At 52.0% G+C, this 26,412-nt stretch overlaps 1 protein-coding gene across 1 annotated transcript in view; it reads left to right on the top strand.

Annotated features, from left to right (window-relative positions):
• Positions 1–26,240, top strand: part of SYNE3 (spectrin repeat containing nuclear envelope family member 3) — a 91,451-nt gene extending 65,211 nt beyond the window's left edge. The window contains exons 9-18 of the mRNA XM_082647561.1: positions 2,516–2,698; positions 3,640–3,783; positions 4,654–4,788; positions 8,100–8,261; positions 8,389–8,561; positions 9,008–9,137; positions 10,663–10,824; positions 12,271–12,420; positions 13,421–13,459; positions 23,324–26,240. Coding sequence (XP_082503687.1) covers positions 2,516–2,698; positions 3,640–3,783; positions 4,654–4,788; positions 8,100–8,261; positions 8,389–8,561; positions 9,008–9,137; positions 10,663–10,824; positions 12,271–12,420; positions 13,421–13,459; positions 23,324–23,524 — 1,479 coding nt within the window. The 3' untranslated portion in view covers positions 23,525–26,240. The remainder of the gene's footprint in view (positions 1–2,515; positions 2,699–3,639; positions 3,784–4,653; positions 4,789–8,099; positions 8,262–8,388; positions 8,562–9,007; positions 9,138–10,662; positions 10,825–12,270; positions 12,421–13,420; positions 13,460–23,323) is intronic.
• Positions 26,241–26,412: the final 172 nt, after the last annotated feature.

Consider the following 26,412-nt stretch of genomic DNA (forward strand, 5'->3'; position numbering starts at 1 on the left):
CATCCTCACTGTGTATTTGAGCTCATGCTGTATGGTTGTATATTCAGGTACTTTCAGTTGACACGTATGAACTTCTCCTCAGCGGCCTTTAAAATGGGTCAGTAAAGCCGTCACTTGAAATGGCTGCAGAATATTCCATGTCATTTTTTTTTTTAAAGTTTCTGCACTTAGATTGTTTAGGTTCTTTCCAGTTTTCATTGCCATAATTAGCACATGTTGATTATCTATGTACATGGATTTTTGTTTCCATTTCTACCATTCTCCTCATTTTACTGATGAGGGACTGGGGCCAGGGAGAAGTTAGGGAGCTTGTTCAAGGTCAGGCTGCTCAAGAGGGCAGAGCTGGGGGCAGAATGGTGGGTTCTAGACTCTTGTCTAATGTTCTTATCCATGTCTTCACTCTGGCTCCTGAAAATAGGTTTGCGAGGCATTCAGAACACTTATTATCATTTGACTGTTGAGAAAAACGAATGTCCCAGAGGGGAAGCCACTTGCTCGATGTGACACAGCCATTAAGTGACAGGGCTGGCTTTGACCCAGACCTGTCTAACTTTCCCCACTGTGTCACAACTATATTTCATCCCGTCCTTCCCACTAAGGCAGAAAGCAAACCGGGACCTCCTTGAAGCAGGAGAGAGGTCCCGTCTTTCTCGAGTATGACCCAGGACTCCCAGTGTGGGAATTTCGCGGAGCAGTGGGTTGGAACACTTGGGGCCAGGACTTTGGTTTATTCACGTTTGGACGCTGTTTGCTGGCTGGAAGTATGTCTTTCATCACTCCCACCGGCCCACCTGGGTGGGATGGATTTCACAGGCCAGGGCTCGAGCTGCCAGCTCTCTCTTGTCTTGACTCAGCTCCTGCATCTAGCCTCAGAGCAGCCTGTGCATCTGCAAAGCTCCAGCCAAAACCTGGGCGTGGCTGGTGTATTCGTTCCCTGGGGCTGCTGCAAGAAAGCACCCAAAACTGGTGACTTCAAACAACAGAAGTTCATTCTCTCAAAGTTCTGGAAGCTGGAAGTCCAAAGTCAAGGTGTCAGGAGGGCCTTGCTCTTCCCAGTGGCTCTAGGGGAGAATCCTCCTTTACCTCTTCTAGCTTCTGGTATTTGCTGGCAGTCGCTGGTGTTCACTGGCTTGTAGGTCCGTCACTCTGATCTCCGTGTCTGTCGTCACGTGGCCATCTTCTCCCCATGAGTCTTCTTTTTTTTTTTCCCACCATATCTTTTTTGAAGGACACAATTCAACACGTAACAGTTGGTTAAATAATAATGGCTGAGAAGATCTGTCTTTTATGGTGTGTTCACTCTGGGTCCTGCAGTATGTTAAATGCTTCCTAGGCATTTAAGCCTCACGGCAGCCCCGTGAGCTAGGGTACGACTACCCTAATTTACCGATGAGGAAACCGAGGCTTGGAATTGCCCAAGTTCTCCCAGTTAGTATGGAATCCAAACTCATGATTGCAACTCCCCAGCCTGAATTCTTAACCCTCATGATATTGTGTCTGAGTCTGGTGAAAAGGGGGTGAAGGTGACTCCCTACAGCTAGAAGCTTGACCTCTGTGTAGCTAATTGCAAACCACACACCTGGGCTGGGGTCTTAGTTCTCCCTCTCCCAGCCCCGTGCCCAGCTCAGCATCTCTGTAACATCATCAGATATCAAATGGAAGGACTCTGGCCAGCTGAAGACCAAACCCCTGGCCTCCAGGGCCCCTGTGCCCTCAGTTAGAGAAGCAAGAGGTATTTGTCCCCAACAGCTGTTGATCAGCAGGAGCCTGAAGCGAGGAACAAGGCTTTGGGGGCAGGAAGAGTGCATGTAGGCTGGGAATGTGGTCAGGGGAGGCTTCCTGGAGGAGGTGGGGCCTGGGCTGTGCAGAGTTCAGGCTGCCTGCTTAGGAGCCAGCTGCCCATTACACAGGGCTGCTGAGTCCCCTTTTCCTCCCCTTCTGCCCGGTGAGCTCCCACACATCACGACTTCACTCAGGTGCCACTTCCTCTGGGAAGCCTTCCAGAATTTCCTCTAATCATGATCCCATAGGCCCTTAGCCCCTTCGAAATGTCCCATACACCAACTGGGGGATGGCCCACTGCTGTCGGTGATAGAGGATCACTGAGTAGAGGATCAGACTGGTTAGTTTGGGGTTCGGCTGCAGTTTGGACGGTCAATTTTGGGGGGCGGCTGGGAGGCAGCAGGCGGTCAGGAGCTTCTGGGGTTCAGGTGAGCACAGTCAGTGGTGGGGGATGGAGAGGGGACGGATTTCCAGAACACGTAGGAGGTAGAATTCTTGCTCAGGCTTTGGTAATAAGATGGATGTGGAGGTGAGAGAGGAATCAGATTGACCCTGACATTCAGGGCCTCCTACCGCCCTCCTGCCAGCCCGTTTCTCCTTACGTTTGCTGCTTCCTTGGAAACCAGCACCAAGGCCCAGCCTCCTGGGCAGGCACAGCCAGAACAGGTGCGCTCCTGGCCCCATCTCCAGCCTCATCCTGCCCTGCGGCTCACGGAGGCCCTGTCTCCCCTAGGCGGCCCTGGCGGAAAGCTCCCGCCTGAAGGAGGAGCTGACGATGCTGCAGCTGAAGAAAGACCTGCTGGGCGGCGTCTTTGGCCAGGAGAGAGCCACGGCCCTGCTGGAGCAGGTGGCAACTTCCGTGAGGGACAGAGACTTACTGCACAACCGGCTTCTGCAGAGAAAGAGCAAACTGCAGGTGAGCCCCACTGGCGGCCCTCAGCCGTCGACCCAGCCCTCCAGGAAGGGCAGCCCTGCATCCTGACCCCAGCTCTGCCACTGGCCACCACGTGGCCCTGGACATATCGCTTTGTCCCCCACGACCTCAGGCCCCTCATCTATCATCTGGGTAGGATTATGGCGCGATCCTTCTCACCTGTCGGCCTCCCACCTCTGCCCCCAAATTCCCTTCTTCACTGATCAAGTCGAACCGTTTTCTGCAAAGAGCTGGGGACTGTCAGATAAGAAAATGCAGAGAAAAACACTTGTAAACTTTAAACCACTGGAGAGCTGGGAGCTAGTATTATTAGGGACACTTTTAAACGGCCACACGAAATCACAGACATAACATGGGATGTTGTGACCAGTTTCTTTTAGGTAACAAATGTTTGCTGAGCGTCTAATAATGATGATGATGAAAGAGATGGTCTCTGGGGCACTGACCAGGGGCCTGGCACCTGCTAAGAGCATTACATCCCTGGTCTCATCTAATCCACGGAGCAAACATTTAGCAAACATTTGAGGGTTCGCAGGGCAAGTGGTCTCTGTTGCAGCTTCTCAACTCTGCCGCTGTAGCATGAAAGCAGCTGTAAATGAATGGGTGTGGCTGTGTTCCAATAAAACTTTATTTACAAACACAGGCCCCTGCTGGGACTTGGGGTGTGTGGTAGGAGATGTAGTTTGCCAGCCCCTGTTCTAGAGGCAGAACAACTGTTAGGTGAGGACACTACGGTCCTCAAGGAGGGGAGTCAAACACCTCAAGGGCTCCAGGAAGGCTTCCTGGAGGGGGTGGTGCCTGAGTGAGTACGAGCCAGCCAGGAGAAGGCTGGAGATAGAGCAGCTAGTCTGTGAGTGTCAGGTTGTACCACTGGGAGCCTGAGAAGAAAGCTGATTTGTGTGCTGCCTGTTCTGTCTCCGCAGAGCTCACTCGCTCAACACAAAGATTTCGGAGATGCTTTTGATCCCCTGCAGAGAAGGCTCTCAGACCTCCAAATCAGGGTCCGTGCTGAGAATGGGCTTCAGCGGGACCTTCCTGGGAAACAGGCCCAGCTTTCGAGGTTGCAGGTAAGAGGTCTGTCGGGCCTGAGTCACCTCTACTCAGATACTCAGCTGTGCCTAGAAGCAGCCCCCTGCAGTAACAGTAACCAGCAAAGCAGCGGCCAGCCCGATATTTAGACCCTCCCTTGAGAACTGACCTTTCATCTCAGATGAATCTCTGCTGATATACCTGATGGTTCCTGGCCTCAGCAAGGCCTTTAGCACCTCCAAATGGCTGATTCTTGAGCCTAACAAAATGATAGGCTGTCCTTTTGCTTACTCCATGGTTCCAAAGTCTAACGTGAATATTTACTTTTAAAGTTGCTTCACTAAGTGTTCCTAATGAGTCCAGAGGCCTTCAGTTAAATAAATGATTTGGGGATTAAGAATAAATGTTTGAAAACACACTGGACTGTACGTAGGCTGATCATGAATAATTGTTGGCCACGTGAGGAGCTTGCCGGTTTTTAAAATGCACGTGAAACAACAATTATCTTTTTAAAACCCAAGCACAGCTCATACGTAACTGGGAATGTTCTTTGGAAGGTATTAAAAATGATGCATTTGGGGCTTTAAAACTAAAGCTGAGATGTGATTTTTCATATTAAGAAGTGGTCATCAAGTCTGAGTCCAGACGTGAGTTTGTCCCCCAGAGATGCTTTCTGGTCTTTAGCAGTTTATTTTCATGGTGTCTCAGAATGTTTTCATCTCATTTTTAAAATTCTCACCAGTCCTGAGAATGGGCCCATCAGACAGCCATATGGTGCAGCGGATGGAGAGGGGGAGTCCCACGGTCCCGGGACCCTCCCAGTCTCTCCCACTCGGAGCCCCCGCCCTGATCAGCTTCCACAAGGAGAAGCGGAAAGCGCGCTCCACTCATTCCTTCCTCTCCTGCAGGGGCTACAGGAGGAGGGGCTGGACCTGGGGGTGCAGATGGAGGCCATGAGGCCTCTCGTCCAGGGGAACTCCCACCACCAGCACAGAATGGACCAGCTCTCCTCTGACCACCAGACCCTGCACAGGTCTCTGGAGGTAAGGGGCCAGCAGAGGGTCTGTGCTGTGACAGAGACATCTGACACTCCTGGGGACTTTCTCCCTCTTTTCTTCCTTTGTTCCTTCCAACCCTTCTTTTTCTTTCTCCCTTCCTTTCTTCCCTTCCTCATTCATTCAGGAGCACCTCAATTACTGAGCACCTCCTGTATGCCAGGCAGTGTTCTGGGCTCTAAGGATTGAGGCAGCACGAGCAGGACAGCCAAGGCCCCTGCTCTCCTGGGTTTAAGTTCTGGTGGGTAGGTGAACAACGGAGTCAGCAACAAGTTAAGCATACCATTCCACATGTGCCAGGGAGCCGAAGCACGGACCAGGCTGCACACACGCAGCAGTCCCCGTCACGTTTGTGGCGGTAACGCCAGGTTGAAAGGTGGGTCCTGCTGGCCGTAAGCCCCGTATGCAGTGCCCTCTAGTGGCCACCTGGATCTTGCTGGGGTCCACGCAGGATCGATGCCCCTTTGCTGGTGGGACGGCCAGTAGGTGTGGGTAGTGGGATGGCTCCTTCAAAACTGGCCTGAGGACAAGTTGACATGCAGGCTCCAGCCCCACGCTGACACCGATTTAAATGGCATCCTGGGTCTGCGTTTGTAACAAGTGCCCCCGGCGTGCAAAGCCAGCTGTCAGGCAGCCACAGCTCAAGAACGCTAGTCTAAGGCAGGGTTCCCCACCCTTCCGGACCCTGCGTGCCCTATGTTAATAACAAATATTCCTGACATCTTCTTTGCAACCCTGAATCACAGAGTTACCTGCACAATTTTAAAATTTAATATAATGCTTTTTCTATTATGAAAAAGAGAAATAAAAGGAGAGTAATTATAATAAAATAATGCCTTATAATAACCTATAATGGAAAAGAATCTGAAAAAGAATATATATATATATACACACATATATATGTACATATAACTGAATCACTTTGCTGTACACCTGAAACGTTGTATATCAACTATACTTCAATTTATAAAATAGATAAAATTTATTTTTAAATAAACCACTGGTGGCGCAGTGGTTAAGAATCCACCTGCCAATGCAGGGGACACGGATTTGAGCCCTGGTCCGGGAAGATCCCACATGCCGCGGAGCAACTAAGCCCCTGCACCACAACTACTGAGCCTGCGCTCTAGAGCCCGCGAGCCACAACTACTGAGCCCACGTGCTGCAACCACTGAAGCCCATGCGCCTAGAGCCCGTGCTCCACGATAAGAGAAGCCACCGCAGTGAGAAGCCCGCGCACCGCAACAAAGAGTAGCCCCCGCTCGCTGCAACTAGAGAAAGCCTGCATGCAGCAACGAAGACCCAACGCAGCCAAAAATAAATAAATACATTAAAAAAGAAAAAAAAGCCTGTGTCATAAAATAACCTTTTAGAAAAATAAAATAAAATAAAATAATGCCTTTTGATGAAGTAGGTACTCCAAGAAGGCTACACCAAAGACATCGGAGGTCGTCAGACCGCACTCGCTCTACGCAACAGCTACAAATGCCTCTAGTGATGAGAGTGCTGGAGTAAGACTCTAAGCTCGGGTCACGATAAACAGCTTTTTCATCTCTGTGGACATCAGTAGGACATGAGAAGACCTTGCGAGGTGTGGGTTAGCTCTGCATTGTTGGTCTTAATCGAGGCATAAGGTCTGGATGAATGCATTTAATTCCATTTAATAAATTAAAAGCGTGTGGTCTCAAGGTTGGGGCCGGGAAAGTAGAGAAATAGGTAGGAATCACTGTGCTTGCTCTTCAGGGGCCCGCAGAGCCCACAGAAGCAGCAGACATCAGCTTTCACGCCTACATCCAAACGATGAGCTAATGGATTGTTATAATAATTAGAAGAAGTATTAGCTGAGCATCGCAAGGTTTGCAAAGTGGTGATATTCCATTTCTCTCATACTTCTTTATTGTTTAAATGCTTCTTCAAAGAAGTATTGCCCTTCTTTTATTATTTTGGTGCTCGGTGCTTTTTAAGTCTAGTAAGTTCTAGTAAGTCCTTCCCCCGTAGCCCAGGAGATCTTCCTGTCCCCCTGGGGGGCACATACCCCATTGCGTAAGGCATTGCGTCTGATGTTGGTGCACAGGGGACAGGAGGAGACGGTAGTAGTGACAGTGCAGGGATGTCCCCAGCTTCTAGTGGCAGCCAGTGGTGGCAGCCAGTGTCTGGAATGCAGGAAGGCAGGCCCTACGGTGGCCCAGCAAAGAATCACAAGGACCTAAACTGAGAATCACAGCAAGAGAGGGGACCACAGACCCTGGGGTCTGACTGGCCTGTGGTGGGCTGAGAGGGAGGGGCTTCGAGGGTCTCAGGCTGCGTGACCAGGAGGACAGAGAATGGTTACTCTGCTGGATACAGCACCCACCTTTTGTGGAGACAGAGATGAACAAGGTCCCAGAGAGCTGAGCCATGATTGACTCACGGGAGGGGAAACAAAGCAAGACCATTTGAAAGACTTTTTATCAAAGTAAATCATATACAGAAAAGTGAACATCTAATTATGCAGCTTAATGCATTTGTAAAAACAAAAAAAATCTGCGTTACCAGCACCCAGATCACAGCACAGAACAATACCTGTCCTCGTGCCCCCTCCAGTTGCTGCCTGACACCTGCAAGTAACCCTGACCTTCGACTTGGCACGGCATTGATTGGGTTTGCCTGATTTTATACGTTACTTCAAATGAAGACAGCGTATTTCATTTTGTTTCTGGCTTCTAGGTCTCCACACGATGGCTGTAAATCCATCCATAACGTTACACTAGATTGTTGTGTAGATTGTTCATTCCGGCTGCGGCGGAGGTGACCTATTCCCTCCTGTGAATGTACCTCAATGCAGTTATCCATCTACCATTGACAGGCACTTGGGTAGTTTCCAGTCTGGGGCTCTCACCAGTAACAGCACACACGTGCCTTTTGGTGAAGATACGTTCACATCTGATGGGTTACACGCAGGAATGAAACGGTTGGGTCATAGGGGTGCCTGTGTTGGGATTCAGTAGATACAGACCTACGGTCTTCCCAAGTGGTTGTACCAGTTTACGCCCAAACCCGTGAGGGACGTGAGCTCCCATTGCCCGCACCCTCACCCAGACCTGGTACTTTCCATAAAAGTAGGACAGGCTTATAAGCACTTTAAACCAGAGTTGGTCTTTCTGGGGTAAATTCCTTGCGCTGTGCAGAAGAGAAGACCAACCGCTCATGTTCTTGGCTGGATGGGGAGCCCTGGGGGCCATCCTCCCCTGGGGCTCCGGCAGGGCTGAGGGTCCTGCAGGGTGAGGTCTCAGCCTGGGTCCCCCGGGGCTGTGCTGCAGGACCTTGTGGACACGTGCCGGCAGAGCGTGCAGGAACATTGCACCTTCAGCCACGAGGTTTTGGAGCTGCGACAGTGGATCTCCATGCTCACGCAGAAGCTGGAGGCCCACCGCGTGGACACGGGCCCATGGGATGCCCAGTCCCGAGAGGTCGATGTCGAGGTAAGAGGCCTCTCCCCACAGAGAGATTCTGTCCCCTGCATCCCAAAAAAGCAGGTTTGGGGAGCAGAGACCCTCCCCCCTCCCCGTTACCTTACTCTGTGTGTATGTGTGTGTGTGTGTCCTTCAGAAGCTGCTGGACGAATTCCCCGCGAAGGAGGCCCAGCTGCCCCTGATTGAAGCACGCGGCCGGCTGGTGATGGAGAAGTCTTCTCCGGAGGGGGCTGCTGTGGTCCAGAAGGAGCTTCAGGAGTTGGTGGAGTCTTGGGGGGCCCTGAGGCTGCTGAGGGGAAGCCTGCTGAGGTGAGAGGGCTCCCGACTCTGCGCCTGGTCTTGGACAGCCCCCTTCCCAGCCAGGGAGAGCTCAGCCGCGCTCCTAGAACAGAAGGCTGGGGTCTGGGTGCCAGGCGTGGCCCAGCTGCCTCCAGGCATCTCCAGGCAATTCTAAGTAGAGGCACTAAGAGCGAGGAAACGCCTCAGCTCGGGAATTAGCCTCCAGCCCCTCCTGGCTTGGGCCTCACCTGCATCGATGGGTATATGCACCTTGATGACAGTAACGTGAGTCTCTAGCAGGAAACTGGAGATGCAGGTGGCCTGGGGAGGTTCTGACAAACCCGAAGGACAGGCGTGGGCTTGGGAAGACCAGAAGTCGGCCCCCACTGCCTGGTGCCCTGATTCTGTTCCTTCTCCTGTGACCCGGGGAGTCCCCATCCCATCACCACGTTGACTGGGCTGGTTTGTCTTCTCAGCCTCATCAGAAACCGGCAGCTGCAGAGGATGGAAGTGGATTCGGGGAAGAAACTGATTTTCACCAACAACATCCCAAAGACTGGGTTTCTCATCACCCCCATGGATCTTATTTTCCGACACCACCGTCAGGTGAGTCCGTCTAGTGGGGCTTCCGGGGAGGGACCAGATCCCGAGTCAATTGATGGTGGGAAGCTGTCTCCAGCAAAGTCCCTTCCCTGCCTGGGGCCACATGCTCCACTCAGGACTGGACCATGTCCCATCTCAGGTGAGCCTGTCCGGTAGTGGCACAAGAGCTCCCTGTGCCACTGGACAGAGGAACTCTGAGACCCCAGACCCAGGGGTCCCCACTAGGGAAGGTCCCAGGCATCCCTCGGGCAGACAGGCCCTCACCCTCAGAAACCCCGGCTACTGCCTTTGCAGGGAGGAGTGTCGGGGTTGGAAGCTTCCTGCTGACCCCAGATGCAAACGGAAAGCACACAAGATGGGTATTTTTTGTGCCCTAAACTGTATTTTGTCAAAAGAACTAACCTACCTACGTAGTATCATCCGTCCCTTCCCTTGAGTGGCTTTAAAAAACGAAACCACATTGGAAAGAAACCCATTCCTTTTTCTTCAAAGACAACACGTCCATTCAGTTGTTTTCCCATTCGTTCTTTCATTTCTCCATCCAGAAAGCACTTCTGATTGTTACTATGTTCTGAGGACTGTGCTTGGAGCTGGGACACAGCTGTCAATAAAACAGAGACACTTCCAACCCTCAGAGAACGTAGAATCCAGCACAGAGCTTTTCAGATTGTCATGTGCCGCCAGATCGTGTTAAAAGGCAGATTCTGATTCAGCAGGTCTGGGCTGGGGCCCGTCACTCTGCATTTCTACAAGCTGCCAGGAGATGCTTAGGCTCCTGGGCCTCGGAGCACATTTTGAGGAGCAAGGAAATGGGAACCGCAAGGCAATAGAATAAGGGTTTACGGAACACGCGTTTCTCGGAGGCAGAGGGGCCAGGCGCTATGGCAGCCTGTTGCAGAGTGATGTGACCTGGGGTAGCGAAGCCCTCCTGGGAGAAAGGAAATGTCGGGGGATCCTCACGGCCGAGTGGGAGTCGAGGAGAGGAGTGGAGGGGGTGCATCCCACGTGGAGGAGGCCATGTGTGCAAAGACCGAGGGAGAGGGCACCGGCGCCAGGGGCCGAGAGCTCAGAGGATGGGGCAGGTGGCACGGTCTGCAGAGCCAGGCAGAGCCGGAATCTGAGGCTCTCAGGCCACATCAAGGAGTGTGAGAGGCCACTAAAGTGTATAAGTGAGGCTCAGCTGAGTGGCCTTGCATTTTAGATAGATCACTCTGGCCGCATAGCCTGGGGGGGACAAAAGTGACAGAAGGTGACCACTGTTATAGACATTCTGGTAAGGGATGATGCTGGCTGTCTCCAGGAGACCAGGGAGGTGACGGTGAGGAATGTCCTTGGCCCCTAAACATGGCCACATTGAGTGGAGATGCATTCCTCATCCCCGCCCCCCCCCCCCACCCCTAGGTGTCTCTTATCACCGTTTGGGCATCCTTGGCCCCACCCCTCTGCTCAGATGGAATCCCCAGGACATGTGGCTAGTGGACTGTTTTCAAAAACGCTGATGTGTTGGTTGTGCTGTGCCTTCCCGCAGACAAATGTGCTTCAGGAGGAGAAAGACAGCTGTGAAGATTTCTCCCAGCTCCTGAGGAGCTTTGAGCACTGGTTGCAGGTGGATAATTCCAAGTTGGTTAGAATCATCGCCATGAGAACTGCCACCGCCAAGGACCTGAGGACCAGAGAAACAAAACTGCAGGTTTGTTCCCAAGGAAAGGCCCTGTTTCCGAAGGATTTGCCCCCAGAGATGTGCTTGTCGCCAGGGAGTTCTAAAAACAGGAGCACATACATAGCCCTTGAGCTGTTTTGGCTTGTGTATAAATAATAGTTTTTAAAACTTTTTTGCCTCAGGGCTTCCCTGGTAGCGCAGTAAAGAATCTGCCTGCCAATGCAGGGGACAAGGGTTCGATCCCAGGCTGCGGAGCAACTAAGCCCGTGTGCCACAACTACTGAGCCTGCGCTCTAGAGCCCACAAGCCACAACTATTGAAGCCCACGCGCCTAGAGCCCGTGATCCGCAACAAGAGAAGCCACCGCAATGAGAAACCCGCGTGCAGCAATGAAGACCCAACGCAGCCAAAAAATACATAGATAAATTTGTAAAAAAAAAAAAAAAAAAGAAGAAGAAAACTTTTTTGCTTCCAATATTTTAGAAGAACCATCCATTTGTTCGTCTCTTCATTCAGCCTACTGCTGTAGTCCCCAACTTGGAAAATATCACCACTAATCACAATTCTTTTATCGGTTAACTCTTGCTATGGAACAAGCCATTCCAACAGTTTGTAGCTTAAGAGAACAACTGTTTATTTAATTCATGATTCTGAAGTTTGGCAGTTCAGACTGACTGAGGTCAGCGGGCATCGCTTCTGATCTTGGCTGGGTGCCCATATTTGTAGACCAGCAGGGTGGCTGTCCTCTGGAGCTCGGTGGGCTATTTGAGATGAGCACGAGGTGCACCACTCATCTCTTATCCTCCTGCAGGGCAGCCTGGGCTTCCCAGAACAGAGGCAGGGTCTGAGAGAGCAAGTGGGGGCATGCAGGGCCTTTTCAGGCCTAGGCTAGAAACTGGCACAACATCGTTTCCCCTGCATTCTGTTGGACAAAGAAAGTCACGAGGCCTGTTCAGATTCAAGGGGAGAGAAAATAGACTCCACCTCTTGATGGGAAATGTTGCAAAGTCATATTGCAAAAGGCGTGGATGTGGCAGGGGGCTGGAGGATTAATCCATCTACCACAAGTCTTTCTCCTTCTCCCACATCGAATTAGTTGCCAAGCCCTGCTTGATTCCACCCCCTGGGTTTTTGTCGTTTGTTTCCTCACTACCACTGTCTTAATCTAGGCATTTATCATTTTTGACCTTGACTATGACAATAGCCTCCAAGCTGGCCTCCCTCCTTCCTGTTGGGTCCGCATCTCAGTAATGGCTCATTCTGTAGCCAGAGTGACCGTTCAGAATCCTAAATATGACCTTGTCTTCCCCCAGTGAAAACATTTCAGTGTAGCGTTCAACCTCCCGAGTTTATCACGCAGGGCCTTATTCTGTGGGCTGCCTCTTAAGTGAAATCTGAATGGCTCCTCCGGACCAACCAGGTGGGACCTCCTCGGCCATTTGGAAGGCACACGTGACCCTGTCTTTCTCCCTCTAGGAGCTGGAGGCTCGGGTACCAGAAGGTCAGCATCTCTTTGAAAACCTCCTTCGTCTCAGGCCAGCGAGGGGGTCCTCAGATAAGCTGGAGGATCTGCGCTACCGGTGGATGCTCTACAAGTCCAAACTAAAGGACTCCGGCCACCTGCGTGTACGTGCTGAGGATGCACAGGTCCCAGGCCCTGGGGAGACACAGCTGGGCCCGCATCTGCTCTGCCCCATGCCTCCACAGACCAGGCTGAGGGGACCACCCAGAGAGAGGAGACGGAGACTCATGGGTCCTAGGCGCGTGACTTGCAATGTGTCATTTGGCCCTCCTGCCACCCATGGAGGCTGGAGCTCCAATAACGACAGCTTTGCTACTTACCAACCTGAAACCGTGACGTGCATCGTCCCATTCCGTGCTTACAGCAGCCCTCTGCCGGAGTAATTGCAGCTCCAGCCTCCAGAGTGGGGCTGAGACTCTGAGAGTTAAAAAACTCACCCAAGTCCACATGGCTAGGAAGGGGCAAAGCCAGCACTAAACGCACCCTGGTGTTGGAGGCATGACAGAGGGAACGCTGGAGTGGGACCTGCGATCTAGGCCCCCTCCTCCACTAACCTGCTTTGTGACATTGAGGAAGCACCCTCCCCCTAGGCGCCCCCAGGTCTCACACAAAACAATAACAATAGCTAAACTCATAACAGTCTTTAGTAAATGCTATGTCCTCATTACGGCACCGTTATTAGTCCCTGAGAACTGATAGGGAAACTGAGGCACGGAGGTTAATCCAAGGACAGGGTGGGTGGCCTCCTGGGGCCCTTTAGGCCCTCAGACCCCAGACTCCAAGCTTTGGGGCTGCAGCTTTTCTGGCCCTGAAACAGCCATGTCGGCCACTAGGTGTCACCCCAGCCCCAGCCAGGTCAGCATGCCCGTGGCCTTGGCCCAGGGCTTCCCAGAGAGGATCCCCACCTGGGCCCCATGCCCGTTAAAAAGCTCATTAAATTGAATCACCTGCTGGTTCAGCCTGTCCAGATAACCACAAGTTTTAAAGAAACACTCCCCTGACAAAATGAATATTCCATTACAGGCTCTGCTGGGATTTAAGTTTCACTCACTTAACTTCGTTTTTTTTTTTTTTCCCTTTTCCTCTCCTTACCTAAAATAACAGAGGCAGAATTCTCCAGGGGAGCCGACTGGATTCCAAAAGGTATGGTGTCTGCCATCTGCTCCACACAGCTAGAGGGCAGGGTGTTTGGAGGGTTGCTGGGCCTGTGACGCTGGGGCAGGACCCCTGGGCTTTCTGGAAGGTTCCATGAGGTCTGAGGGACGTTTCTGGGGAATCGGCTCTGGGCTGCACTGTGCTGGGCCCCCGGGGGGTCCTTGCTCTCAGGGATGCACAGTGTTCTCAGCTGTGACAGGACACGGGAGGAGTGAGCCAGGACACTGCTGTGACAGCAGTCGTAAACTGGGACAGTCCCAGGAAACCTGGACCACTCCGGGTCACTGGACCTCGCGGCCACCTGAGTAGTAGACGGGCATCCGGGGGGGACAAAAAAGGAAGGGGTGAAGCGCTCAGAGCCCCTCCCGCGGGGCTTGCAGGCCAAAGCAACGACAGTAACAGCAGTAATCATGGTAATAATGAGGAATAAGAATTATCACTCTACATGCTACATGTTGCCCATCCAGCGTGTGCCAGGTTCTGTGCCAAATCGCGGTGAGGGCGTTTCACTCAACTGTCCCCTAGACACCCAGCAGGCATCGCTACCGCCATGTTAAGCATGAGGCAAACAAGGGAAGGCAAGATCGGAGTGACATGTCCATTCAAGACGCACGGCTCCTGAGTGCCCTCTGGCCTCTGCCTCCTAAGCCCACATGTAACCATCCACTCTGTGCCTTGGAGAAAGCATCCCTGGGGGCTGGAGGCTCTCCCCCCTTCTGGAAAAGTCCCGTGTAAATTGGTGTCCCCAGCGCCACCTTTTCTGAGCGCACGCTTGTTGTCCTGACAAGCGTTGGCTCATGACGTGAGCCTGCAGCACGCTCTGCTCCGAAGAGCCCCGGGGCCACGAGACCTCTCGGGCCCTGCAGTCTGTTCCCAGGGGCTCTGTCCACCTGGACTTCTTGGTCTCCAGCTGGTGTTCATGTCTCCATCTGTGGGACGGCAGGTGTCCCCGGGACTGGCTGGGGCAGTCACAAGACCAATGCTGTGCTCTGGGCCTGGCGTCCACCAGCTTTGCGGTCTCGGGCAAGTTGCTTTGACTCTTGGGGCTTACTTTCCCCATCTGTAAAATGGAACCATCAGTGCCGACTTTATTTACTTCATGAACGAATTTTGAAGATCATGTGAACTGTTGTTCGTTCTTTAGAGGAGACCGGAAGCCCTGGTTTTCCCCCCTGATTTAGAAGAAAAGAGGGCAGGAAGGCAGGGTGGCGCACACAGCCCAGCCTGTGACTCCTGGTGGCACAGGGGGGCTCAGGGCCCGGTGTCCAGGCTGTCTCCAACTCCTGCTCTTTAAGCCACTCTGGTTGGGAGCCCCATCTATGTGGCTCCAGGCCAGAGTCCAGGGGCAGCCATGTCTGGGTCCTGTGGTGTTTTTGAGTAGGGGGGCGCTTGGCTGGCTGACACCAGCCCTGCAGCGCAGACTCAGGTCCCTGGCAGCCTGAAACCGGTTCATGTGGAATGTTCACCACCCTAGGTTCATTGACCGGCTCCTCATTCGTTCATTTCACAGATATGTACTGAGCACTGACTTTGTACCAAGCACTGTTTCAGGTACTGGGGATAGCTCACCAGAGCAAAGGCCTGCTCGGGGAGTGCTGGGTGGAGGGGTTTGGGAGAGAGGCTCACACCCACAGCCGGTGTTGCCCGCACGATGTCGAATCTCTGGCCAGGGACCGCCCAAGGACAGCAGTGGCTTGAGGTCTTTACAGCTACAGGGTTGATCTTATCTATGACTGTCCCACGTTGGGCACAGTTTCATGGGATATGCAAAGCAGGCAGACTCTAAATGGCTAAAAAAAATCTTCTTATTCAGGCTTCATTTAGAAACAAATGAATGTGTGAAAGTTTGAGTTCGGTGCTGGCTGGCTTTTGAGCTCATGGGTCTCAGCCCCCCGTGAAGAAGCAAGCAACTGGGAAGCCGATCTGCAGAGGCCATCTGGGGTTCCTTTATACGAGCTTGTTTCAGCACAGATTTCTGGGTCCCACATCCAGAGTTTCTGATGCATTAGGTCTGGGGGGGGGGGTGCCTAGGATCTGCATGTCCATCGAGCTCCCAGATGACGCTGTTGCCGCTGGCCCGGGGACCAGACTTTGAGAACCGCTGCTGTACGCTCTGGATCTGAGTCCAGGATCCACCATCAGTGTGTGTGACCGTTGGCGAGTCACTTAACCAGGGTTTTCCAAGGGATAAGATGCGGGTCCGCTGCACTAATAGTTCTTATAGTAAACCAGCAGATTCTTAATTGCCATGTAAATGAGGACCGAGGAGGGTCTGCAGTCACTGCCTCTGCTTCCCTTCCCGATGGCAGAGGGATAGTGCCGCTTCTGGGGGGAGCAGTGGGGGGGCTCCTCCCGTTGGTGCGTCTCTGGTGTTGTTTGGCTGGGAGGGGTGCGCACATGCGTGCGTGGGGCTCCGCACATACACACGCAGGTCTGACAGGTAGAAAATAGGTGCTGTTTTCCGAGGTTGTAATCTCGCCAACTTAAAAACATTCCATATATTAGTTTTAATCCAAAGGGAAGGGGGGAAAAAAAAGAAAACCCTGCCCCAAAGCTGATTATTTATGAGCAGTTGGCTCTCCACACTTTTTTTCTCTCCACACAGCAAGCCACTGAAAGCTCCAACTACATCAGTGGCTTCAGCCTGCTTGTTTATATAAACAGAATAATTAAGATTTATTAAATTTGCAGCTGCCTACACACTGGCCAGCTCAGTGCCACCGGATACGTCTGCTTGAAGCAGTCAGACACATGAAATGTCACTGCTTTTCGAGCTGCTGTTGGGCTGTGAGTCGACTGAATTCCTGCGCTGGTACAGGGAAGGGGTCCTACCTGAGACAGCCTGTTAGTTGAGGAGCAGATTTGCCAATGCTTGCCTTTGCCGGCGTGCACTGGGCGGGGCCACATGCCCGTGTGCAGGCATGGAGAGCAGATTCCTCCCGGGCGTCCCATGCTGTAGCCTCTGGGTGACGGGTCCAGATGGTGAGAGGCTCGACAGTGGCATTTTATTCACAGGTTTTAGACTCATAATTATTCACATTTTCACCTCTCGGGAATGGGGTGTCCTATTACAATCTAGTTTTTCCAGCGAAGACTGGGGCTTACTTTTTTCTGCCACCCGCGACACTTTCCGCCTGAGATTTCTTTAAATTAAAATCTCTCCTTGGAGGTTGAGTTTTGTTTTCCATTGGACCACACTGATTGTGTCAATTTAGATGACCCACCTCTGGGAGCTCTGGACTGAGGTTCAAATTCTCAGGGTAGACTTTATTTCCTGCCCGCACCCAGTGCCAAGATAAGACCTGGGGTTTCCTTGCTTCCCCTTTCGGTGGGGCGCGATGAACCCTCGGTTCCCCCCGACCCTGAACGCATAGCCCCGTGTGGCCCCGGCATTAGGTGGGATCTCCAATCAGACGCTCCATGTTGGTTGTTGGATCTCTTTCTTTCTTAGCCGTGTGTAAAATAGTGCTGCACCTTACATTCAGCGTGGTAGAGCAGAAGAAATATTGTACGACCAAATCTCAGAACTCACTAAATCTCTTAGTGAGTTTTCCACGTTAGGCAATAACTTTCTCTCACAATATCTATGCTTTTTTTTCTTTTCATTTGTTAGTCCACTTTATTATTCATTCAATAGCTATGGTTTTAAAAAATCATCACTATTAACCGGAGTTCATAGTTAACGTTAGGGTTCACTTTTTGTGTTGCACATTCTGTGGGCTTTGACAAATGTCTGATGATGTTGCAGTGTCACGCAGAATGGTGTCACTGCCTTAACCTTCTCCCAGCTCTTCCTCTTTATCCCTCTCCCCTCCCCCAGAGCCCCAGCAACCACTGATTTTCTTCCTTCTTTCACTTAGCAACATGCACTTGAGTTTCCTCCATGCCTTTTTGTGGCTGATATTTCATTTCCCTTTACACAGAATAACATTCCATTGTAGGCATGTACCATTTACAGTCTTTTATAGCCTTTTCCGCAGTCCAGGATCCAACCTAGGATCACACGTTACATTCAGTCATCCCACCTCTTTAGTCTCCTCTAAGCTGGGACCAGTCCTCAGTTTTTCTTGACCTTGACCTTCTTGAGTACAGGCCAGATATTCTGTAGAATGTCCCTCACTTTGGGTTTCCCCGGTGTTTCCCTGCTCTGCATTTCTGGAAGGCATATCCCAGAAGTGATGCTGTGTTCTCAGTGCGTCTTATTGGGGACATGTGATATTGACACACCCCCATATTGGTGATGCTGATTCTGATCACGTGATGAAGGTGATGACTGCCAAATTTCTCGCCTGTGAAACTGCTCTCATTTCTTTTATAATTAATAAGAACTAACTGCTCAGAGACCCTAGAAATACAGCGCCTCTTTCTTACATGGTCACATCCACCGGGTTCTCTGGGGCCTCTTTCCCTCTCACGACTCACTCTCTCCGCAGCAGTTCCTTCCTGCCGTGGCTTTGTTCCCCAACTCTAGGCCTCTCTCTCTCTCTGGTCCACCTCTGGTCTGGGTCTCCTTCTAGCTTCAGTGCCAAGGCCCAAGCTAGATGTGGGATGTTTACCCGGGAGACTCCTCGACTCAGCGTGTCTAAAGCTGACCTCACTGTATTCCCTGTGTCCAGCCAAACCCCGTTCCCCATATCAGCAAAGCATCCTCACTACCCAGTCTCCCAAGCTGGATGCCTCTGGGTCACCCTAGACCTTCACTGACCTGGGTTCTGTCCTAGACTCAAAAGAGCCTGGTCATGGATGGATCTCAGATGAGGAAAGATAAGGGAAGGAAGGAAAGGGAAGGGGGCCTTGTGTCCATACATCTGCTGCTGAATGGGGCTCTGTCCTCTCTTGAGTAATAATAAGGTCACTCCTCAGTCCGATCATTTCATCCAGAGGGTCTTCCCATCAATCACCAAACCACCTCCAAAAAGCCAGCTCAGACCGTCTCATCTTCATCCTCCCCCAAACCAAGCCAGGGGGCTGGAAAAACACAGTTCTGTAGCCTGACCATCGCATGCAGGGCTGGCCCAGTAGGAGATAACATTAACCCCGCCCCTCCCCAGCCTCTGCCCTTCTGTGCCTGGGTGGGAGCTCTCCGCCGCCTCTGAGCGTGCCTGGGGAGTGAGTTCGGGCTCTGACTCAGTGCTTCGGCACCAAGAACTTGGTGATGAAGATATTCAAGGTGCTGTGGGCAGGACCCAGCCCAAGATCTGTGATGTCCTGAGACTCCCTGTACCAGTCAAGGAGACGCAGCCCCCTGCTGGGGGTTCTCTAGGAACGCCAGTGGGAGCAAGCCAGCCAGCATGTGGCTTGGCGTCTGTCAGAGGGAGCTTCAGGGACTGAACTCATTGCCAAGTGAGAGTCTAGTGAGGGGCATTGGTGCCGGTCCATCTTGAATAGCCAGAGAAAAGCTGGCCCCTGCCCATCACCTTGAGCTCTTGGCGCTGGCCTGGAAGCGTCTTTGTGCTGGAGAATGAGACCGAGCTAGCTCCTGGGAAAGACCCTGCAAGCCCGAGTGGTGTTGCCGTGGGACTCCCATACCCAGGGCCCTGGGTCAGGGTGGGACCAGCTTCAACAGAGGCCCAGGGGGACTTTTGTCATTGTTGCTGCTGCTTCTTATGAGAAACGCCGCATGGGATGGTGGGAAGAGCCTGGCTGTGGAGCCATGCTGGCAATCTGAGCCTGTCCCTGTGACCTTGGGCTGGTTATTTCCTGCGGGCTCAGTTTCTTCTTCTGAGAAATGGGCACAGGGTACCTCCCAGAGCTGGGCAGGAGCTCAGGAAGCCCGTGAGTGAGGAGACGAGCTGAGCGCGGGGCTGGGGTGTGCTCAGTGTTGTTCATTCACGTGTGGAGCCCAGATGCTCTGGGGGAGCCATCAGGACAGCGTGGACAGTTCACTGACAGGTCAGTGAGTGTCTGCGTGGTCACACCACAGGCACCGAGGGAGGAGCAGATGGCCAGATGCACAGGAAGGGAAAGAGCCTCTTATTCATTGTTTCGTTCTTTCAGTAGGTATTTACTGCACATTGCTGAGGATACAGCGATGAACCAAACTAATGTAGACCCTGCCTCCAAGGAGCCAAGGGGAACACGGACTTTAAGTGGTAACCCAGAGGAAAGGCATTGGTGCCGTGAGAACGTGGAATGGGCCTTTTTTTGGTTTAGAGGCAGGGAAGGTTCCCCTGAGGAAGCGACTCACAAGTTGAGATTAGAATGATCGGTAGGAGCTAACCAGGTGCATTGGAGAAAGGGGGGAAATGGGTCTTCCAGCAGAAGGGATAACCTGTGCAAAGGCCCTGTGGCAGGAGGATCTGAGGGCCTTTAAGGGGCCAAGAGATGGCGTTTGGGGAGAGCAGTGTCTTCCTTTCTGATGGGGCTGAGGAGGTTGATAGTGTCCGATTCTTGGCACCCCGGGTGCAGGGGGAAGCTTAGGGGTCTAGTAGAAGCTGCCCATCTGCCCTGGGCAGTTGGAGGAGTAAAGGAATGAGTATTTGCCAAGGACCATTGGCATGTTGGCTCATCATTTGCATGTTGAGCGTAAGCTACATTGCTCTATTTATCCTTATGACTCTGGCAGGCAGGTGTCAGTCTCCCTTTGCCTTGACAGATGGAGGCACTGAGGCTCAGAGAGGCTGAATGACCTGTCCTAGGTCACACAGCTGGGAAGTGACAGGGCCAGGGTTAGACCCAGGACTCCAAGCCTTTTCTTTCCCCTACATCCTTTTTCATCAATGGCAGAAGATTAAGTCACATTTACTGTGATAAACCCATCTTGCCTGAACTCCTGAAAACTGCAGAGTCTCAGGTTTGTGGGAGATATTGGAGGACTCAAGCATTTCATCACCCTCCCCAGCATCACCTGTTTCCTCCCCACCACCATGTGCTATCAACGCTCTGCTTCCACCCCCTAAGGAATGGGAAGCTTATCACTTCCCGAGGAAGCCCCTTCTCTCTTTGGATAGCTCTAACAGGGCAGGACACACGTAGTACTCTCTATGGGGAAACTGAGGCACAGAGAAGCTCCCAGATCTGGGAGGAGCTGAGATTGTCAATTTCTTTGTTGGCTTCTTAGACAGTAGTTCATGCCTATTTGTGTGTGTGTGTGTGTGTGCGTGCACACATTTGTTTTCTAAGCATTTGAGAATCATATTAAAGTGTGTCTTCTATTTTAAAGGGCATTTTAGAATTCAGGTCCCTCAAAACGAAGACGTGAGCTCTGTGTGAATAGACATGGGGCAGGCAGCAGGACTCCTTGAAAAAGATCACCCCTTGTCAACACTTGTAAATGCAAACATGCTTTGGACCTTCAGAGTTGTTTTCTCCAGCGGATCATGGCCAAGGCACAGCTCCTCACTTAAATAAGCAAAGTGTTAGCTCTGAGAAAGGAGAAGCAAACAGGACCCTTAGACACAGATCTCCACTTGGGAGACCACTAATTACAGGTTTTCAGTTGTGGTGTGAACCCAGGCTAGTGGGGGGGCCGACATGTTGCCTCGCCCTCTTTCCCTCTCCTGGGTGGGTCAGAGATTTGGAATCGGGCAAAGTCAACATGAAGTGTCAAAAGTTAGAGCCCCCAGAGACTGAGGCATTGCTACCTGAGTCGAGTAGGTGGGTAAGAGCACGTGGCAGCCAGGTCTGACCCAGCCTGGCAGCTGTGGGAAGATCCTGTCTCCTCTGTGGACATCGTTCAGCTATTTAAATGACTTAACACACACACACACACACACACACACACACACACACACACACACACACACACACACACACACACACACACACACACACACACACACACACACACACACACACACACACACACACACACACTCCTGAAGTCACCGCTGAGATAAATGCAGCCAGCAATGCTTCTCCATTGTGTGGGTTATAAGAAGTCTGTTTCTACAAAATCAGTGTCTAGGGCCTTTGGTGAGTGAGAACACCTGGAGTTGGAGGCATAGGGTCAAGTGTTATCAACCTGGAGGAGACAGTTGGGGCAGGAGAGTGGGTGAGATGACTCAGGTATGAGAGGTAGAGAGAGAGGAGTGCTCAGGTCAGAACCTCGCAGAAACACCTGCATAGTTCCTCTCAGCGTCATCCCCGCCACCATCAGCATCACTATCATCATGCCCATCCTCCCCAGCATCGTTATCACTATCATTATCATCACTTGACTTGGTACCCTGGAAAGTGAACCTTTGGTTCTTCAGGGAGCCAGTAGGTATATTCTATAATAATAGTACTAGTAATAAGAGCGTATATACTTTTTTTTAAATTTATGTATTTATTTATTTATTTTGGCTGTACCAGCTCTTAGTTGCGGCATGCGGGATCTTCGTCGTGGCATGCGGGCTTCTTAGTTGTGGCATGTGGACTCTTAGATGTGGCACGTGGACTTCTTAGTTGCGGCACGCATGCGGGATCTAGTTCCCGGACCAGGGATCAAACCCAGGCCCCCTGCCTTGGGAGCGTGGAGTCTTACCCACTGGAACACCAGGGAAGTCCCAAGAGCATATATACTTTTTAATTGGTGTATAAATGTACTTTGCTTTGAGTCCTCACCACAACCTGGAAAATGGGGGTAGGTGTTTTATCCCCATTTTTCAGAGAAGGAAACTGAGGCTTAGAGAAGGTATTGACATAGCTAGTGTGTGACAGAGTCTTCACTGGAGCCCAGTCGGCCAAGCTCCTGAGAACTGGGCCCCTGCCCTGCACCGTGCTGTATCTTGAGTGTGGGGCCTCCGCTTTACGGGGTGGCCAGCTCTTGGCTCTGCACTCCCATGAAGTTGCAACCCAGCCAGTCCCTCTAGAATTTAGGAAATGTCCTGTGGCTACTTTCATGGACGTCGCAGCAAAGAAACCCATTAGACGTTTGGACTTGTGAGATTGTGAGATTGGCATTCAGGTGATACTGAGGGTGTTGATGATGAACAAGGAGAGGGAGGAAACGAAGAAGAAAGAGGAAGAGGAGGAGATGAAGAAATTGAGATTATGGTGGTGACGGTGGTGACCATGATTTAGATGGTGATCGTTTTTGTTTTCTTTTATTGTTATTTTTTCAAACCCTGTGTCAAGGGCTGATGTTCAGTAGATAGCAGCAAGGGAGCTGCTCTGCTACTTATGAAACGCTGACCCAGAAGTAGGTCATCTTCAAATGGTTTACATTCCCCATGAATGTGTCTTGTCATGTGTCTTGTAATGGGTGAGGGGGCAGCCCCCTTTCCACCAGCACCCCTGTTTCCTGGGAAGAGGGGGCTCCACACTGGGGCACGTGGCGGGGACAGAGGGGAACTGGCCAACTGGGGCCCTGCAGTGCTGCTGTATGGTTCTGCCTGTGCGGGATTCTGACTTAGAGGTCTTTAGTCATAATCCCACAGATGGTAGCTTCACCGCATGGGCCAAACACATGCACCAAAGATGGTGATCGTAGTAGTGATGCCTAATAATAATGGCAGCAGCTTTGAGTACCTGCTCTGTGGCAGGCTCTGTCTCATTGAATCCTCACAACAACTCTGTCAGGTAGGTGCCATTATTCCCCCTATTTATAGATGGAAATCAGAAGTTTAGCGAGATTGAGTGACCTTAAGATTCACACGCAGGACTCTTATAACCTGGCAAAGATTTATGTAATCATGGACAAAGCCTGTAACTTTTTTATCCTCTTCCTTTCTGAGTGGTTTGAGAAAACTAGAGATCTTTGTTTCCGGCAGAACTGACATTAGTCCCACTTCACAGATGGGAAAACGGAGGCCCATGCGGTTGGAGAGTCCGCCCGGAGCCACTGCTGCTCCTGGGTCATCCCCACCCTCTCCTCCCGAGCCCGCTCTCATCCGGAGCCCACTCACATCTCCTGCTTTGGTTCTGCAGACCCAGCAGTGGCGAGGGCTCGGCTCCCTCTGCCGGAAGGTGTGCTGCGTGGCGCTCCCCCTGCAGCTGCTGCTGCTGCTCTTCCTGCTGCTGCTCTTCCTGCTTCCCGTCAGGGAGGCGGACCGCAGCTGCACGCTGGCCAACAACTTTGCCCGCTCCTTCACGCTCACGCTCCGCTACGACGGCCCCCCGCCCACCTAGCCGCCGGCGGCGCTCCGGGGACTTTCTTCTCCAAACTTCCATGTGCCCCAGCCTCCTCCAGAAGATGCTGGGGAAACTGGAAACAGGGGCAGGCCAGAGCCTGCCGGGCTGCATCCATGTAAATACTGTATTGATGTTCCCAGAGCAAAAGTACTTTTTATACAGTGTTGTCTTCGTCTGTTTATACTAAACATGTTCTGTGTGGGACTAGGGAATAATGCATAGCATTTTTATATGCTCTCTATGTAAATGCTCAGTATGTATGATTTCATATATGACCTCTATTTGTCTTTGGGAAAATTCCCAGCAGTGTTTTTGTCCAGTGGGATCTTGTGGCATTTTGGCCTTGGTCTGCAGTCAGCCCTGGAGAGCAGGAACAATAACAGGTCGCTTTTATGACCACCTCCTATCCAGAAGCCAAGCCCTACCCCCAGATGTTCATGAAGAGGACTCTGAGCTGTCAGCATAGAAGAACAACCCTGGCCCTCATTCAGAGCCCAGTGACTCTTAACTCTAGGTACAGTGAGAACAACCATGCTTGTCTATTTTTTAGAATGACAGCAGATTAGATGCTGTGGATTAGAAGCAGAAAGGGTGCCGATCCCAGGCAGGCTCAATGGCAGCAATGAAAAGTGACAAGTGATAGAGTGAAATTAAGGGAGGAAAAGAAGAACTCCGAAGAGCAGACCCAGAACTAAGAAAGCACAGCAGAGGGCTTCCCTGGTGGCGCGGTGGTTGGGAGTCCGCCTGCCGATGCAGGGGACGCGGGTTCGTGCCCCGGTCCGGGAAGATCCCACATGCCGCGGAGCGGCTGGGCCCGTGAGCCATGGCCGCTGAGCCTGCGCGTCTGGAGCCTGTACTCTGCAACGGGAGAGGCCACAGCAGTGAGAGGCCCGCGTACCGCAAAAAAAAAAAAAAAAGAAAGAAAGAAAAAGAAAGCACAGCAGAATGGGGACCTCAAGGAGCCCGAACAGCCCAGACCAGTGATGAAGGTTCATGGTCAGGACAGTGCGTCTTCAGGGAATGGTTAGATCATGCCACGTGTTCTCTGCTCTGTTCAGGGAGAAAATGAAGAGAGGAAGCTTATTGTTAAGCTTTCCACGCAGAATGATGAGCACACTCTGTGTGTAGCACCCACCTGACAGTGCCAGGGAAGATGTGTTACCTCCGTTGCTCTTAAGCTGGGTTTTTCATCATCTATGACTCAGGCTGAAGGGACAGAGGGGAGCATCTGCCACGCCAGGGTCCAGAGATCAAGGGTCCAAGGTAGAGAGTGGAGGTCCGCCGTGGAGCTCAGCCTGTCTGAAGGGCTCTCCCTCCTCCTCCCAGAAGGGACTTTGGAGAGAGGTGGGTCCTGTGTCCCACACATGTGCCCACAAGGGACCCAGGGGCCAGGCGCCCCACCAGGCCCCCTCTGCAGGGGCTTGGCAGTCGGGCCCATGAACCACCTGGGGCCTGAGGCTGGAAATACATCCCTTCCTCCCCGAGGAATTCTGGAATGGTTCCTAAGCGCTTCATAACTGGATCATATTTTCCCTAAATCAACACAAAATTTTCCTTTTTAAAAAATGCTTAGTTCCCACTCTTTACAAATTGATTTTGTCTGTTCAGCTATGCATAGGAGACCAAGAAGGGATTCCTCAGACCTTTGAAATCACAGTGTTATAGACCAAGAAAGACCTTTAAACAGAGGGGCAACCGAAGACCCAAGAGGGTCCAGACCCCCAGCACGTGCCGCTGCCCCCTGCTCTCTGGAGCACACGGACCCGTCCTTTCCAGTGCAAGTCCAGCCTCAGCACAGCTCTCAGCGCAGGGACCCCGGCGTCCCTGTAACTAGAAAGAGCTGGACATCCACAGGGCAGGAAAACAGCGTCACCGAGAAGGGCTCTCAGCACTGACTCAGAAAGCACACTTTTCTCCAGATATTTAGAAACCAAGCCACAAAGCCGTTCTCCACAGGCGATCGCTTTACTGGAAAATCAGGGGCTGTGTGAACCAAGACCTCAGGCCCAGGCAGCTGAGCCCAGATGCCCACTGGGTTGCATTGGTCCAGCCCAAGAAGGTCAGCGCTGTGGCCAGGGCCTTTGAACATCTCCTCTCCCACTCTCCCACTTCACAGCGAGCAGGCAGCGGCCCAGAGAGGGGAAGCAACTTACCCACAGCCACACAGCAAGAGGATGGCCAAGGCCGGAGCTGAGCCTGGTCACCGCTACCCCCAGGCGGCTCCCTGCTCGCGGTCGCCCCATCCCCCCACCCCCATCCGTAACTTCAGAAAGAAAAGCTCGAAGGATGTGAACACCGTCGTGTCCTGCGTGTGGGCTCGGGGAGAAGTGTAATGTGTGGGCTGCTGGGTGGGAGTGTCTGCATATATTTTTTTAAACTTTGACAGTGATGCCATAGAGCTTGTTTGCATAACTTTTTTAAAAAAGAGAATTGATATTTTCTTACTTTCATATAAATGCGGCCGATATGATATAACCATCATTTACTGGTGCTTTTCAAGTGTCATCTCTTGCTTAAAGTGGGTGCAGACAACTGATTTCTATGACTTTCTGGCTTCGTGAGCACCAACCTCGAAGAGCTTTAACGTGCCTTCTTAGAAGGGTGTCGCAGGGGGACCTCGTGTGTTTATTTTCCTCTGTCCCCCAGACTGGAGAGAGATGGTAAGAAGTGTGAACATCACTGCCCAGCCCAGGGGTGTGTGCGTGCATGTGTGTGTATGTGTGTGTGTGAGAGAGACAGAGACAGAGAGAGAGAGAGGAGGAGAGACGGAGGAAGGGGGAGGGGGGGAGGGAGGAGAAAAAGAGAAACACAGGTGAGCCTGATCAAGCCTGCTGTCACCCTCCTTAGCTGCCTCCCCTGATGAGGGACACCCCCTCCCCCCAGGG

This window comes from Grampus griseus, assembly GCF_964374135.1.
Source record: "Grampus griseus genome assembly, chromosome: 2".
Taxonomy (NCBI): domain Eukaryota; kingdom Metazoa; phylum Chordata; class Mammalia; order Artiodactyla; family Delphinidae; genus Grampus; species Grampus griseus.